This window comes from Notolabrus celidotus, chromosome 17 (assembly GCF_009762535.1).
Source record: "Notolabrus celidotus isolate fNotCel1 chromosome 17, fNotCel1.pri, whole genome shotgun sequence".
Taxonomy (NCBI): domain Eukaryota; kingdom Metazoa; phylum Chordata; class Actinopteri; order Labriformes; family Labridae; genus Notolabrus; species Notolabrus celidotus.
Genome location: NC_048288.1, coordinates 21,719,985 through 21,737,917, shown reverse-complemented (window position 1 = coordinate 21,737,917; position 17,933 = coordinate 21,719,985). Strand labels below are relative to the sequence as shown.

Genomic DNA, 17,933 nt, shown 5'->3' with positions numbered 1-17,933 from the left:
TATCATGGACAATCAGTTCTTGAAATCCTTGAACACTTCCTAATTAAATTTTCATGTCTACTGAGAAACATCTAACGCTCAAGATCAGATACTCCCCCATTTAAAAAAACAACTTTTTAAAGTTGTTTATGAAAAGCTTTCAAATCAGATGGATGGGTTTGTAGCAAAAGTTTTCTGTCGTCACACGAACATAGATAGAATCTACAGCGTTTTCCAAGCTAGCAAGGCTGGGTGTGAGAGAGGAACTGCTGACAATCTTTCTACATTGGATTATGTCATTGATCTATTCATTTTTAAATTAATTTTGAAATGTATCTATTTATTTATGTATTTATTTATTAATTCATTCATTTATTTATTTATTTGATTTACCTACTCAGTTGTATTGATATTTTTAGCCTTAGTTTTTTCTTATCCTTACCCTTTTAAAATCTATTTATTTTAACTATTTGTATTCTTAATTTTGATGCTTTATCTTATTTTAATTACACATATTTTATTTTTGGTGTGCATTATTCTCTATTTATTTTTTGTTATTTTAATTTTAATTTTAATTACAATTATAATTATTATTATTATTATTATTATTATTATTATTATTATCATTTTCCCCTAATATATCTTTTATTTCTGCTTCTTTCTTGTTTTTCAATCGCTGTAAAGCACATTGGGTTGCATTTGATTTGCATGAAAGGTGCTATATAAATGAAGATTGATTGATTGATTGATTGTATTCCTTGTTAGGTTTGTTAATTTATCAATAGTGTTTTTCGTGTGAGATCACAAACGACTCGAATTATCTTAACACATACACACAGCTTTTCTCTCTTTTCACACATAGCAGCATGCCCCTCCTATGCCTCCTCTTTACTGTATACTTGATCTTTTGGTGATATTCATCAGTAGCAGTTTTATAAAGATATCACAACTCACGTTTGAAATGCTTTACCCAATCCTTCGTTATCACAACAGGTGATCAGCATGTGAAGGACGCTTCTTAATGACGCAGCGTTTTGCAATGATCCAAATTCAAACAGTGCAGAATGACATCGGCAGCAACCAGCTGCATGTAACTTTGAAAACAGCGGTATGAAAAGGAGCTTAATCAATGCCTCAACAGGAGGGACGTGCTGAAGGACCTTTATCTCTCCTGATTACCTGCAGCAGAGCATAGCCATTTCAAATGTAAACATAGTCATCATTATACTTATGAAGCTCTCCCAGATATAGTCTATGTATGGGAATCACTGATCCAACACAAGAGCTGGGCCATTTGGGGTTTAAGCACACTGAAATGCAGACTCCACTGAAGTATCGTGAACTTTTTATATGCATTTTTTATTGGTTGATTCAAACTGACTGATTATTCCCATGCTATCATTGCATTTCTTCTGTCTTCTTGTTTGAGGTTTGACTGGTGCTCTTTTAAAAACAGCCATGGTGTCTAACTCTACAATACAGCTCCAAACAAAACACAGAAAAAAAGAAGCATTCATTTTCATTTTCTTGTTTGCTCTTGAAATTTGTTTGCACAAAGTGGTACTCCAGTGATTCACGGTAGTATTTTATTGCAAGATATTCTGGGAAATATAGAGAGTGGCTGAGTAAACTTTTAAAGTTACTACAGCAGACCCAAGAAGCTTCTGCTTATCTTTCAATATTGCAAATGAAGTGCCTTCCACACCTCCAATTCATAATGCAAGCTCCAAACAAAAGCCTCATAAGAAATTAGGGTTACTTTCACTTACAGAAAGTTCCCCCAAAGCCACAGAAAACATTATACCGCATCAAAAGTCCTAGTTCAATCTCTGTGTTCAGCAGCACAGCAATCCATTATCCCCCTTGTTTCCCCACATAAATAACTTCTATTGTTCTCATAACAAAACAAAACAACTAGCAATCATCTCAGTTGTGCCATGTTAGTGTGAATTTGTTTGAATCAGCGCCCACCTCTATCTGGGAGCTGTTGTCTGTGTCCTCTGCAGACAGCAGGCCAGGGAAGGCCTCAGGCTCCACCTGCTCCGGCTCCTGGTCCTGCTCCTGACTGGCCCTGTTACTGTCCATGTTACGAGGTTTAGGAGGAAGCCATCTCCTCCACCGGTGACTGTAGAGCTTCACATCCACGCCTACATCCTCGTCTCCTGTCTGCCCCTGCACGTGTGAGTAAAAGACCCCTGGAGAGACAAAGAAACAAACATTGAGTGAGATAATTGGTGAGTTGAACAGGTGAAATATCAACATATGACGGTGATATTCAAATTTTCTTTTTAGGCTCCAGTCTTATTGCAGAGGCAGGGACTATTCAAGCTATTAATCTTGTGGCGGTCCTCTATAACTCACTGTCTCTGCAGACTTTTCTCATTGCACAGGGGAGAAAATCTCAGTGCCTGAAACAGATGCACATTAGGAATGACTCAGCAGCCGCCACACAGACCAGTGGGCCACAGACATACACAATCATCCCTGTCCCCAGTCTGAAATGAGATGATGGCGGCAGGTGAAAAATGGAACTATTGTATGTTAATGTAAACACTGACTTGATAAACCGAGCCTGAAAACAGAGCGCTGGATCCATCCGTGTGGAATGTGCTGTGTCATTATAAGAAACGGTCTGCTGAATGGAAATGAGTCAGGAAAAGACATTCTTCTTTGACTGAATATGAATATGGACGACACATCTCAAACTCCTCTCATTGTACAAAGTGAGGCCAAAATTCTGTCGCGACAGTGTTCATTACATTTCCTCTCACAGTTCCTTTTGTACACTGCCTATCAGGTAAAGAATGCCACAGGAGCAGAATCTGTCAACAGCATTGTCAATCATGACTGGTGATATTTGAATACTTGAACATTAATCGCCATGATAAGAAGTAACAGAATATGACAGAAACCATTGTTGAGAAACATGTATCTGACATGTATTTTGTTTTTCTAGTTTGACCCATGTCCAATCTGATAACATGGGGGAAGCAAGCTTTATGGCCTCTACTGCCAGTCACAAGGGGAAGCTCTAAATGTTTTGGCTTCACTTCTGGTGATCTGTCTTGTCGTCCATCTTAATACAGTTAAAAAATATGTAAAACAACTCTTGACTTTTTTAAGTCCCAAGAAGGCCTGTTTCTGTCATTAGACGTCTAGTTTTGATCATGATGAATGATGTAGAGTCAGGTTTGTACGCTGGCCCTTAAGTGCAAATTACTACGGCAAATCAGAAAACACTACGACATTAACCAAACCAAAAGAAGTAGGTACACTCGGGGGACATGACTCGTTGCTAATTAGACTGGGGGTACCTACTTCTTCCAGTTTGGTTAATATCGTAGTGTTTCTGATTTGCCAAAGTGTTTTCTGATTTGCCTTAGTAATTTGCACTTCCAGGCCACAGTAAAAACCTGACTGTACATCATTCTTCATGATCAAAACTAGACCTCTAATGACCGAAACAGACTGAAACAGACAGAAACAGGACTGAAACAGGACTGAAACAGACTGAAACAGGACTGAAACAGGACTGAAACAGACTGAAACAGACAGAAACAGGACTGAAACAGGACAGAAACAGGACTGAAACAGACAGAAACAGGACTGAAACAGGACTGAAACAGACAGAAACAGGACTGAAACAGGACTGAAACAGACAGAAACAGGACTGAAACAGGACTGAAACAGGACTGAAACAGGACAGAAACAGGACTGAAACAGGACTGAAACAGACAGAAACAGGACTGAAACAGGATTGAAACAGACAGAAACAGGACTGAAACAGGACAGAAACAGACAGAAACAGGACAGAAACAGGACTGAAACAGGACTGAAACAGGACTGAAACAGGACTGAAACAGACAGAAATAGGACTGAAACAGGACTGAAACAGACAGAAACAGGACTGAAACAGGACTGAAACAGGACTGAAACAGACAGAAACAGACAGAAACAGGACTGAAACAGGACTGAAACAGACAGAAACAGGACTGAAACAGGACTGAAACAGGACTGAAACAGGACTGAAACAGACTGAAACAGGACTGAAACAGACAGAAACAGGACAGAAACAGGACTGAAACAGGACTGAAACAGGACTGAAACAGACAGAAACAGGACTGAAACAGGATTGAAACAGACAGAAACAGGACTGAAACAGGACTGAAACAGACAGAAACAGGACTGAAACAGGACTGAAACAGGACTGAAACAGGACAGAAACAGGACTGAAACAGACAGAAACAGACAGAAACAGGACTGAAACAGGACTGAAACAGACAGAAACAGGACTGAAACAGGACTGAAACAGGACTGAAACAGGACTGAAACAGACAGAAATAGGACTGAAACAGGACTGAAACAGACAGAAACAGGACTGAAACAGGACTGAAACAGGACTGAAACAGACAGAAACAGACAGAAACAGGACTGAAACAGGACTGAAACAGACAGAAACAGGACTGAAACAGGACTGAAACAGGACTGAAACAGGACTGAAACAGACTGAAACAGGACTGAAACAGACAGAAACAGAACAGAAACAGGACTGAAACAGGACTGAAACAGGACTGAAACAGGACTGAAACAGACAGAAACAGGACTGAAACAGGATTGAAACAGACAGAAACAGGACTGAAACAGGACTGAAACAGACAGAAACAGGACTGAAACAGGACTGAAACAGGACTGAAACAGGACAGAAACAGGACTGAAACAGGACTGAAACAGACAGAAACAGGACTGAAACAGGATTGAAACAGACAGAAACAGGACTGAAACAGGACAGAAACAGACAGAAACAGGACAGAAACAGGACTGAAACAGGACTGAAACAGGACTGAAACAGGACTGAAACAGACAGAAACAGGACTGAAACAGGACTGAAACAGACAGAAACAGGACTGAAACAGGACTGAAACAGGACTGAAACAGGACAGAAACAGGACTGAAACAGGATTGAAACAGACAGAAACAGGACTGAAACAGGACAGAAACAGACAGAAACAGGATTGAAACAGACAGAAACAGGACTGAAACAGGACAGAAACAGGACTGAAACAGGATTGAAACAGACAGAAACAGGACTGAAACAGGATTGAAACAGACAGAAACAGGACTGAAACAGGACTGAAACAGACAGAAACAGGATTGAAACAGACAGAAACAGGACTGAAACAGGACAGAAACAGGACTGAAACAGGACTGAAACAGAGCCTGAACATGTAGGAAAGAAAAAGAAAATCATTTGAATAAAAAATGAACCAAGCAGACTTGATTTATAGCATCATTCGTGCTGGTTTTACTATCTTAAAGCAAAACAGTGAAGCAGAAAGTGGCTTATGACTGAGCTGACAATGGCTCACTTAATCACCTTTGACAGGAGCTTCTGTGTGAAACTTCACTGAATCCTGCCGTCCAGTCAGATAAATGCATTTGATAAACCTTAAACCTGTTACCTGTCAAAAGAAAACATGCTTGCTTTCAGTAGTTGCCTTAAATCATATGGATAAGCAATGCTAAACAGCCTGTAGCTGTAAGTCTGAATGAGAGTAGTCATAGATGGTCTGTTTATCTGATAGTCCTGTGATGGACTGCAGACTTGGTTCCCTTCCTTTGGGCTAACATTCAGCATGCTTGGCTAAGCTTATGCTCCCCATGACCCTAATAGGATTAAGCAGTTAAAGACAATTACTTATAAACTTTATTTTCATAGCGCTCATCCCAACACAAAGTTTACAAAGTGCTTACACACTGTTCCAGCTATGCAAATTGTTTTGGCTCCAGGTTAAAAAATACTGCTGATTCCTCTACTATAACTCTGTACCACTTCTTTTTTTATGAGACAGAGGTCTCTGAGTTTAACCAGTAGACCACGTTTTCCACTCCTTTTCCTCTGCCTCTTTTCTCTCACGCTCACATTTCTTTCTCCTTGATGTCCTCCTCTCGTCGCTCTCCTTTCTCTGGGCCCCTGACCGGTGCTACTCGGTGGACGAGGAGAGAGGTGGTGAGAGCCAGGAAAGGCGCTTCAGATGCTAATTTACCTAAAGTGGAAGCTGACAGATTCACTTTATAATGAGCGTCTGCAAAGCAAAGAAGCAAAGAGACCAATCTGCTCATTCAGATAGGTGTTGATCTACATTGGAAGGACTTAACTGTGCAGAAGGCACAGAGATTGAAAGAGGACAAAGTGTAATTTGCAGCTAATTGCTTTTGGAGTCAAAGAAGAACAGTTAAAGTTTGTGCCCCAATTCAATAAGTGATGTTTAGGACCATGAATCAGGCCAGAGATCTTTGTCTAAGTGTGGACTTTGACCTGAATTTAATACCCACTTTGGGACTAATTACTTAATTGGCCACCGGGAACTAGATAATATATCAAACATTAACGATCTATTTTTCATAAGACTGAGGAGAACATGCTTTTATCATCAGTGGGCTCAGCCTTTTAACATGCATCTCCAAAACGTTGGCGAACCAGATCATAAAGCAGCAGTTTCAGTTTTGTGCAGGATGGAATTACATTTTTAAGGGCCATTAATTCAAGTCTTCCATTTCAATAAAACAATACTTGGCTACTTTGTTACTCATTCTTACTTAATTTGAACATTCACATGTTCTCTAATTTGTTTTCTGTCTTTTATGTCCTTTCATTTCTCTTGTTGTACTCTGAACGACCTTGGCGCTTCCCAAATGAACTCACTTTGCTTTTCCTTACAGCTGAATCATCTTTCAAATAAAGGCCTTGAAAACCAATTACCTCAACATCCCTTTTCTGAAAAGTTACATGAAATGTTTGGTAGGTGGTCCTCTCCCTGGTTTTGAAATGGTATGTGGCTCCTAATCATAGATGCTAAGCGGCTAAGAGTGAAAGGTGCCACAGAGGCTAAGTGGGCTGGTGTTTGTGACGCTTCTTGTCATAAATCAAAATCAAAGTCGAAGGAAAGTTTTCTATTAAGAAAAAACTCAAAATAATTCAATACCAAAAAAGATCTAAATAAATGAAAATAATGAGGATGACAGTGGCGGTCAACAAAAAATATTCAACCCCACTAACACTCTTTGTATGCCTCCCGCTACCCAACTGAACAGGTAGATAAAGGTAGACCTCACCCATAAACCCAAATCCGGAAGTGAAGTAAACCACAAAAAGGAAATAATCATGATTAACAAATAAGAAATGAAAATCAACATTGTGGCCCCTACAGACTGTATAAAATATGGTCGTAGGATCCGTGACGTCACCCATCTGTTTCTGAAGCACTGTTTTGAGGCCAATCGGCGGCGGCGGCCATATTGCTGCTGTCGAGCGATTGTGACGTAAAGAGGCGGGCTTTGAGTCTCCTAGCCAACAGCTACAGTGTTCCCGCCTGTCAATCAAGTCAGCTGTGTCTCTCATTGGAAGACTCGTAATCTCAATATCTTCTAAATTGTTGCGTTAGAAAAAAATTTGACTCCCCATACAGTGTGTGCCGATCGAGAAATGAGCTATCCAGACTACACTTGTCTTTTGTACCAGGCTGTAAACATGTTTATTTCTGCTGTAAAGATCGGCTTTTTTTTAATTGGTGTGTATGTGGTTTCTGGTACTTCCGCAGCCAGCCTCAAGCAGATCCTCGATGAACTGCAGTTTTTAGCACTTCCACATTGGACTCATATTTTAAGACCGGGGGTTGCCTCTTGCTCCCAATGCACTTACTACTTTTTGCACCATAGAAGTTTATAACAAAGAACCTAACAGTGAATCTGCACATTCATGAAAATACATGACCCTATCTACTCAGCTAAGTTTGTTGTCCACCAAATAATGGTACAGCACTCCTTCCTATCAATAGAACAAATGTTGATTGTGTTAGTTCACCGTATCTATCTATCTATCTATCTATCTATCTATCTATCTATCTATCTATCTATCTATCTATCTATCGAAAATTGAATTGTTTGCTAGCTAGCTCTGTAAAATCTTGTTATTTGCACAAGATGTAACTGTAAGGGGTATTCTAATACTCTTAGTGATACATTAAAACTACAATGTAAGCACAAAATAAACTCAGAATGAACAGAGACAGAAGATGACTGGTTCATAAAAGCCATAAATGCTAAAGAAAGAAAGTGCTGAGTCATATCGCTAATCACCAGCTTTCAGCTATGCTAGCTCAAACCTAGCTGAATTTGAGACTCAGCTTACAGCAAAATGAATACACAGCAATTATATCCTGCTTACATCATCTAAAGATTTAACACTCTAAATGGTAGTCAAACTGCAATGAAAGCAAAAACTGAAAAAAAGCACAAGTCAGAATAAAGACTCATCTTTGAGAGGCATACATTTCAGGGACAGAAAATGCTGAGACATATGGCACAGAATGTTTAAGTGCCAGCTTTAAGCTTTGCTAGCTTAGATCTAGCTCCATTTGACTTGCAGCAACAACAAAAAAACCTGCAACATTTATATTCAGCTTACATCATCGAACATTTGAGGAAAAAATTATTCCTTACAGGCAAAAAAGAAGACAAACCAAAGCAGGAGAAGTGGCTCTGATGCCAGCCTGCACTAATGGCCAAAAGAGTTTATGTATGTTTGACTACATTCTAGATAGTTCCACTGCAGACCCTGGGACAGCAATAGACTGTAAGTCAGCAACATGTGACTCAGAGGAATACCAAATGTGGTTATCCATACATCCCAACTAGGGATGTACACAATTAATCGATTGTCGATGGGAGGTGTTTGAAGTTTAAAGCACAAAGTTTCAAAGTGAATCAGCTGTTAAAGGTGTTGCGTTCAGCAGAGATGCTCAGCTGGCGGCTGCGGCTGTGCTTCAGGTCTCCACATGCGCTTTTTAAAGAGGATCAATGTGCAACTGCTGCCAACAACGACACGGACACAAAGGTTGACTATTTTAAACAGGACATTTCCCCACCTTTGGATACAAAGCCAACAGACTGGTTTGAATTGCTAGTACGCTATGTTTGCAGACCAGAAACATCAGAGCCGTCTGAGCTTTTCTGCCGCTGGACCGATTATGACCCGGTTGCGCTTCCGGCTGACAGCTGACCGAATACACACGTTTATTTTTCTCAATAAGAATGAGTAGGCAGAAAACTGGACACTGTGAGTCTGAAGTACTTTTCTGTTAGTATTATGAGCCTTCACCTTATAAGACTATGTCCACGGAGAATATTTTTATGAGCCTGATGGTTGATAATCAGTGTTAAACATGTACCAGTATTCAATACCGTCAGTTATATGCATTTTGTTGCTGTAAAAAATATAAATTAGGGGGAAAACGTAATTGGCCTTGTTTTTGACATAAGAATATTAATGTTTCTTTTCATTGATAAATCGATAGTTGATGGTTAACATTTCCAAAAATCAATCAAAAATACTTAAAGTGTACATCCCTAATCGAGGCGGGAAAAAGCGGCAGGACTTATGGTGTTTTATTTTGCCTAAATCAGTGTTGTTTGAAATGATGGTGCACAATTTAGACAACGCACACATATTCTATTCGTATTGATTCAAAGGAAACACATATAGCTCGTTCTAAAATGAATTTTAAAGATAAGAACTGCTACTAGGTTTCCTATCTGCTCATGCTAGCTCTCACAGTTTGCTAACTACCTAACCCAAGTAAGCTTGTTGTTAAAGTTTTTGTTTTTGCTGCAGTAGAGAAGATAATTTTGCCTTGAAAATGCCATGTCTTGTTCATTCACATAGCCTTGACTAAAAGTCTAAAGTTACTCAAGTAGCGTTTTACAAAGTCTTAGTCATGTTTTATTTGTGCTGTAGGTTATATGCAGTACCACCCCAAAGACTGCTAAAAGCTCTGGGTCAGAATCCAGTTTTCTCTCCATGTGCATCATTTCAGTCTTGTTGTTTGGTGTCGACAGCAGCTTTCTAGGCCAACTATTCACTCACTGTCTCATTCTCACCATACGACTAACACTTCCCGACACTCACTCTATCCCTAATGGTCATTAGTCACACCCATGTGGACAAAGTAACCCAGGGAAATTTCCTATCAACAGTTATAATCCTTAAACCAAGAGGCACCTACACACACCCCTCCATTTTCACATAAACATCTATTTTATTCCCGTAAAGGACCTTTGTCAGTTCCTACATATATACGATGGAAATCTGGCAAACACCCCATGCTTTACAAAACACCATGACCACAGCATTGGGGCACGGAATAAATGGCTGCTCTTTTCCCAGCATGTCTTTCTGTGAACAGCCATGATGAGTCATTCTTTGGAGGGGCACATGCACCTGCATTTCTCTTGTGAGCACCACCTCAGTGATTCAGTGGCAGCACATTCTCTTATTCACCAGGAGGAAACTGAGGCTCTTTTGTCAAGCCTTCAGGAGGGCACCAAGGCCAGACTCCTGCGAGACACCTAAAATAACCCCCCAGCAGGACGGGGCTACTCCTCAGTGTGAGATTGTTCCTCAGCTTTTGTGCGAGAGGAAATCTTCCCCCTCTACTTTTCTTTCAGTCGCTCTGAAAGCCTCTGCATACCTTCACCCTGACTCTTGCCTTGTTGGCGGGACTCACGCCTGTCAACACCTCTGACTCACTAACACAGGGGCTGTAATTTGGTTCCACCTTAAACCTTTCAAGGACTCTTAAGAGGTCATAAAACTGCAGAATATAGTTGCACCCATTCTGATTCAGCTTATTTTCACATTCACTCTCCCCACAGTTCCCACCTGACTCAGTGTTGCAGAGGAGACCGCCACACATGACTGGCAGGTAGAGGAGGTGGGATGCCTCATTGTGTCTGTGCATGCCAGGTAATGTGTGTGGTGTACATAATTTGAGAAAAGGTATAAAAAAAATCACATCCCTTTTCAGTTTCTTGGCATTTTTTTTTTTATCTCTGGGTGTCAGAGGGCTGAATGTAGTGCCCACACTGCCAAGACCTCCTCTCTAGGCTCTGCAACAGTGCTGACTGAGTAGATCAACTCAGCATCATCAACAAGGATTAAGAAGATGTTGTTGATGCTCATTAATTTTCTTAAATTTCATGTTTAAATTCAAGGTTTTGAAAATAAGAACCTCTATCACAGGTAATATGTATGACAATAAAAACCTGAGAAATGTATCCCTCACTCACCCAGTCTTGTTCTGTTCATTATGAATGACTCATTTGGGACATTTATAAGGTAAAGCACTCCATCATTCTCATTCACATCCAGTTCTAACTTTATTATGCCAGCAAACAATAAAGCTCTCAGCAAATCAACAGTATAAATCATCTTTTCTGTCAAGGTTCAACTCACTCAAATTACCGGCAACTCGTTTCCTCCCTGACCCCACATTACGATATCTAATCATGATGATGACCTGATCATCCACTTGAAAACAACTTTCCTTTCCATAAATATTGCGTACTGAACCGGCCTATCAAATAATTCCTCATCAGTATAATCGCTCTGTAAAAACATGCTGTCTGGGTCAGAGGGTGAGGACAAACATTGCAATTTTGCCTCTTCAAGACACATTCGCTGCCTTGAAACTTTAAAATCAAATACACAACATCACACTGTCATTTAAAGCCGGGGTTGGTAGTCAGATTCAGATACACTTTTTGTTATACCGGTTAAAAGGATCTTTATGTCCCGATGGCAATCAATACATAATGAAGAGCGAAAAAAAGCCTCTATCTACAGGAGGAGTACACCTGGGAAAACCCCGAACAATCCCTGCTATCAGGAGCCAAATTATGAAACCAATCAAATCCCGTCCTGCCGTTCTGCCTGCCTCCTGCGCGTACATTTAATGTTTGTTTGTGTTTTTAACTTTCACTATGATAATGTTTTGGTGTTTTCTTACTGCTGAGTGAGACATGAGTTGACGTAGTGCAAAACACAAACGATGTGCTGAGGACCGGTTTTGAATCAGTCACGATCATATGGTCGCGAAGCAGCAGTGCTCGTGCATGTGAGCGGGGGCGTTGTTTTGGATGAGCTCCGAGGGGAGGGGGGGAGGGGTTAGACGGAGTCCTGAGGAAATGCTACATTTGAATTTAATCCTAGCTTTCCGTGACTACCAACCTGAGCTTTAATCAAAACCACAATCTGTTCTTATTAAATGTAACTCAAAAAACGAAGAAAAAAAAAGGACCGTTTAACATTCTTACATACAGGTTTGTTATTGTTACCTTAACAACACAAATCTTGCTATGATTTCACCGGTTGCAGTGGACGTCACTGCAGATTATAACGGGTGATTGTACACTTTCTGGCCAACAGATGTGGTATAGACAGGGGTGTGTCCAGACTTTTTTTGACTGGGGCACTGACTTGTACGGTGACAGCATGAGGTATGTCTGCAGAGACAAACAAATGGATAGATGGTATTATTTACCCATTCAGAAGATATTAAGATTACGAGTTTTCGCCCAAATAAGGACATGACTGACGGGAACACATAGCTGTTGGCTTGGAGGCTCAAACTCCTCCCCTTTACGTCACACTATGCCTGGTTGATTTCCGCATTTCCAATATGGCTGCCGCCGTAGATTGGCTTCAAAACAGCGCAAAGGAACAGATGTGTGATGTCACGGATACGACGTCCATATTTTATACAGTCTATGATTTTAACAAAATTACCATTTCAAACTAAGCAAATAACCAATCACAGATAAGGATTTTGGGGTGGCCAACCAAATGTCAAGGGAGCTATGGCACCCCTAGCCATTACTCTGGATACTCCCCTGTAGGTACAAGCTGTTGGCCCTCTCTGAAGTATTTTAATGGTTGTAAAAGGAGATGTTTACAGGCCATGAAGAGGTCTGAGAGCTTGTGAAGTGGTTGTTGATGCTGTATTCAAAGATGTAGTACACAAAAAACAAAACCAGATCATTCGTATTTTCAAGTAGCTGAGAAAAAAGTGATTGAACTTGACTCACTAATAAAAAACAAAATTAACTGTATTTTATTTGTAGGACAACCACAAAACATGAACCAATGCCACATGCTACAGCTTTAGTTTAATGAAGATATATGAAGAGCATAAGTTGTAAACAAAGTCCAAAGGGTCTAATAGAGGATGGCTGCTGGTTTGATCTGAGGCAAGATTTGAGTTCTCTAAACCATCTTGTCTTTTAACAGATAATAAACTGATGATATACAGAAACTTAACTGCAACATGACAGGCTTCATGTTCAAATTAATTGAATTATTTAAATGTGCAGTTTGTTTAATTCTAAGTGATCCAATTAGACAGACCATAAATCTCTGCTGCAGGGGGTTTAGAGAAACATTAAACATTACTGCTGTCTCAACAGAGAGAGTCAACACGAATTCCAGACATGCAAACTGTCTGCAATTATTATGCAGAGCAAAGCGTGCTTCTCTAACCTGCCATAGCTTGCTTTTTACACATCCCCCCCTAAAAACGCAGCCTGTCATTTAGAAAACACATAAAGACAAAAAGCTGACTGCAGGAGAAAGTTAAACACAGGTAGACGGAGAGAGAGAGAGAGAGAGAGAGAGAGAGAGAGAGAGCACCTGCAGGAGAGATCCCGCTCCAAACAGCAATCAAAAAGAGATGAACAGAGTGATAAAAGAGGACATTTGAATAGATTAAATGGAAGATACAGCTTAATCTCTGGTAATCAGTACATGGGGCGAGTTAAGAGCGACAATGAAATACTGCAGCAGTGTTGTACATGAAAAAATGTATGTATTATCCAGGCTGGAAATGTAATCACACAGCTGAATTCTCTGCAAAATGTTAGCTCTCTCGCTTTAGACAGGGGCATTAAGTGAGTGCCCTCTCTGTCATGAACGCCTCATTACACCGGAGATCTTGTTTTGCCAACAATTAGTCACATTTTCACTGAAACACAAACATCCCCCCAGGTTCAGATAAGGACTAGAGATTGCACACATGTCGCCTGGAAATTGCACTCAGATATACAGCGAATTATAACACATTTTAGGGGGAGGGTAATGCAGAGGGACAAAATGAGGAAATGTTTTCAAATGAAGTATGTCACAATTTAGGAAAATGTTATACTGAACGATATAACATGAAATATTTAACTTGTGTCTGATGAATAAAAGGCTGGGTAGCAACAGGCTATTGCCTCGTAGGGACAACAACATAGTCTTACTCTTATATGGTTATGTTTAATCTAGATGAGCTCATCAATTTGAGTGTTAATACCAAGCGGCAACCTCCGGTCTCAAAATATGAAGCCCATGCAGAAGTGTTATAAACTGCAGTTCATCGAGAATCCGCTTGAGGCTGGCTGCAGAAACACCGGAAACCACATAGACATCAATTCAAAAAAGACAATCTTTGCAGCATTAATAAACATGTTTACAGCCTGGTTCAAAAAACAGCTTGGCTCTACGTACCTAATCTCTCTATCGACACACACTGTACAGGGGGTGAATTTTCAAAACAGTGCTCAGTAACAGATGGGTTACTACGTCCATTATTTATACAGTCTATGGTTAATACACATAATTAATATACGCATTTCCTTTCACATTCCTGTATCTCGAATATAAAAAGAAAGGATAAGTCGAAGGGACAAAGGGACACATTACAAGTTAAAAAACACATCAAATGACGTGTTAGCCACCATCAAAACCCAGCTAACATTAGCATTTCCCACCCTTTATGTTTTATTTACATATGAAGTTCATTCATATGATAAGAGAGGCATGTGTGGCTTGCTCTTGAAGTTCTCAGCACTAACATTGATTTCTTTACTCATTCATTTCATGTTAGCTAACCAAAGTTACAATGTTTACAGTACGCTACAGGCAGACACCAGTGTTCTGTGTAGATCCCTCCCGCTGCAGCTTGTTCAGGCACCCAAAAAGGTTCCTTGTTTATTTTAATTTAAATGATACAAATTCATATAATTTGACTAAAACTCCCATTTTTTATTGAACTAAAGTTGAGCAATCAAAATGCAATACATAAACATACATATTTCTACTATATCTTATTATTTTACATTTGAATCAAACGGAAAGCAGGAGCCTGACTTTACTGGAGCCAAAGTTATTTTATTGCCTTCTTAATCACAGACCGAAGTGTAGATTAGATTGGACACAGACTTGCAGTAGACCACAGACCTGTGATTAACTTTTATGTGTGAATTTAATGACGGCAGAAGTTGTCTGTTTAACGTACCGTAGTAACAGAAATGTAACTTTTTGAAGTAAGGGTAGGTAGATGGAGAAGTGTGCCATCTTAGGAGTTACATTACTGTTACTAGGCGTTGTGCAGTGCTCTATCAACAGATGGACTCAGGCCTCCCTTAATTGGAGATAGAGAGAACGACAGGACATCTGCTTCTGACTTAACATTTGTAGATAAGCAAACAAACAGGGGACAAAATCATGCCAAACCTCTTTTTAGTCTGTCGTTTCAATGTCGCCCAAATGAGGAAAGAGGCTGGTGTGAAAGAGAGGCTATAAATAAAACACAATTTTTGAACCCTCAGAGTGTTAATTACTTTCTACAGAGCATGGAGGGAGACTGATGTTGCGTTTACTGCGCCTGGGGTAACACTATGCCTGTGAGGAGGACAGGTGTCAGAGCTGCATGTTTCAGAGGCAGGAAGGAGGAAGAGGTGAAAGAGGCCGAGGGGGAGTAAGAGGTAGAGATGTCCGGCTTTAGGTCCATTGATTTTTCATCAAAGCTTTAACCTTGAACCTTGCAGCTAATTTCCCATTTGGGCATCTGCTAAAAACAACCAAGCATGCTGGACACAGAATCCAAACACACAAAGCCACAAAGCATCCAGAGACAAACCCGAGCACACAGTAGCAAACCCCAAAACACAGGGTTTAAAGTGCTGGAGCAAACCATTGTGGAGTATGCTGTCACCGCTGCGGCTTTCTCCATGTAATTGGTGGTTGTCTTGGTCAGTGCAGGAAGTGTATACAAAAAGTCTCGCATAGAGAGGCAAACAGACAGACAGGGCAGCAGGGAGGCAGGAGACAGCGGGGTTCATAGAGAGAAGTGAGCTTCCTGCGTGACACAGGCGTTCAGGAATTCAGGATTCCAGTCAGGCGCTGTGTCTGTCTCATATTTCAGGAGATTGAGTGATATACTGTAGGACTACGGAGCACTGCTGTTGGCTCTGATTCCACTTTTCAACTTTCAGACCCAGGAGCCCCGAGGCCTTGAATCTCTCTACTGTGAGAGAGAGTCCAGGCCTGGCAGGCGATGTATCACCGCCCACTGGACCCCCTGCAGCGGATTATTTCTCCTCCCTCTGGTGCAGACCATTACCTGTGGTAGTATCACTGTATTCTCACAGGTCAAGCTAGCCAAAATTGTCACCTCATTCTGCCTAAATCTCTCGGTAAAAACACAGAATCCATCCTTGCACTGTTCCCACAGTCCTCTTAGTGCTTGCTCAACAGACCTTAAAATTGGAAATGGTCAAATCTGAACTGCTGAATGGCGACGGATCTAAAGGACAAAAGCCTGCTCCTTTATTCTGATTCCCCACATCTCAAACAATACCGGCGCCTTTATCCTCCAGGCTCACAAAGTCTTCAGCTCAGCTTCTGTGAACAAAAACTCACCCACAGAAGCCGACATCAGAAACATTAACAACAAAATAATCTCCTCTCTAAAAGACGATCTCACCAGTACTGTAGAGAAACGCACTCACTCACTTTTGTCTTTTAGGATATATTTTTAGCTGACTACAAACCTGCAACCACACCTGGGATATTAGAGACACATAGCTGATGGAGGCAGTTAAGGTACTTGAAATCCCCCAAAACACCTGATTACCTGGGCTGAGAGGTTACTGAACTACGATTTGCTTTTAGCTTTATCAGAGGCAGGACTCATGTGTCATCAACTATTTAGGCCATGTTACAATGGACTGCTGGTTGCCATTTTCATACGTTTTTTTGTTGCCACTCTATACGTTTTTAAAGTAAAGGAATGATTTATTGCAATTTAATGTTTACTTCTATGTCAGGGTAAATAAACGTTTTATATTTGTGTTGATGGTCACACTTCATCCCACAAAAAGTCTGGACACGCTTCTGCTGATTGCTGCAGTTTGCACTAAAATAGGTTCAACTTCATAGACTGAAATTTCAATCAAATCTTAACCCTCCTGTTACGTTCGTTTCTCTGGAACAGCAATAATGTTCCTGGGTCAATTTGCCCAGGGGCATATTCAATCATCCAAAAGTGTCAGAACCCCAAAAAATCCCAATACACATTTTTTTTAATCTAATTTTGAACTCCATTACTAACCATATAAATCAGGATTTGGTCCATTGGTGTTCTTTCATCCTCATAGATCATGGTTCAATGAGGATAACTCACTCATTTTTCATTAAAATTAATGTTAAAACTTTTTAAATGTACATTGGAAAGCCCTGAATATAAATACAATACTCTTACATGACTTAGATTTTTGTTTATTTTATTTAAAGTCGTATTTCTTTTTTTTTTATGAGGTGATGTTGATTAATTAACATGACACTTCTTCTGTCACATGGTGTCCAGATTTTTATGCTGCATTTATCTGGTTTGAAAGGCATATTTGACCTAAAATAGACTTTAAAAAGGGTCAATTTGACCTGCAACACAACAGGAGGGTTGACACAAAGAATAAATCATAAACATATGCTAAGATACACTTCCTGAGGCCAACTCACGAATGTTCATCGAAATATAGTCCACAGAAATCACAAACAAAAATCATGTCTTATTTCTTGGAACATAAGGATTTCAAAAAGTTAAGTTTTCTCCATTATCAAATGGAGATAGTGATAGTGACACTTATAGTTGTGAATGAATGGGTTTTAGTGGGATGCTGTTGTGCTTTATAATGAAAAATAAAATTACAATTAAAAATAGTTTTGTTGTGATCAGAACACAGACTTTTATTTTGAAGGAACAGCATCTCAAAAATAAGATTTTTCAAAGTTATTTGACTAA

General features: G+C 40.0%; 1 protein-coding gene across 1 annotated transcript in view; it reads right to left on the bottom strand.

Annotated features, from left to right (window-relative positions):
- plxdc2 (plexin domain containing 2) overlaps positions 1–17,933 on the bottom strand; it is a 126,424-nt gene that overhangs the window by 73,207 nt on the left and 35,284 nt on the right. Inside the window, exon 2 of the mRNA XM_034705802.1 lies at positions 1,951–2,174. Within this exon, the coding sequence (XP_034561693.1) occupies positions 1,951–2,174 (224 nt within the window). The remainder of the gene's footprint in view (positions 1–1,950; positions 2,175–17,933) is intronic.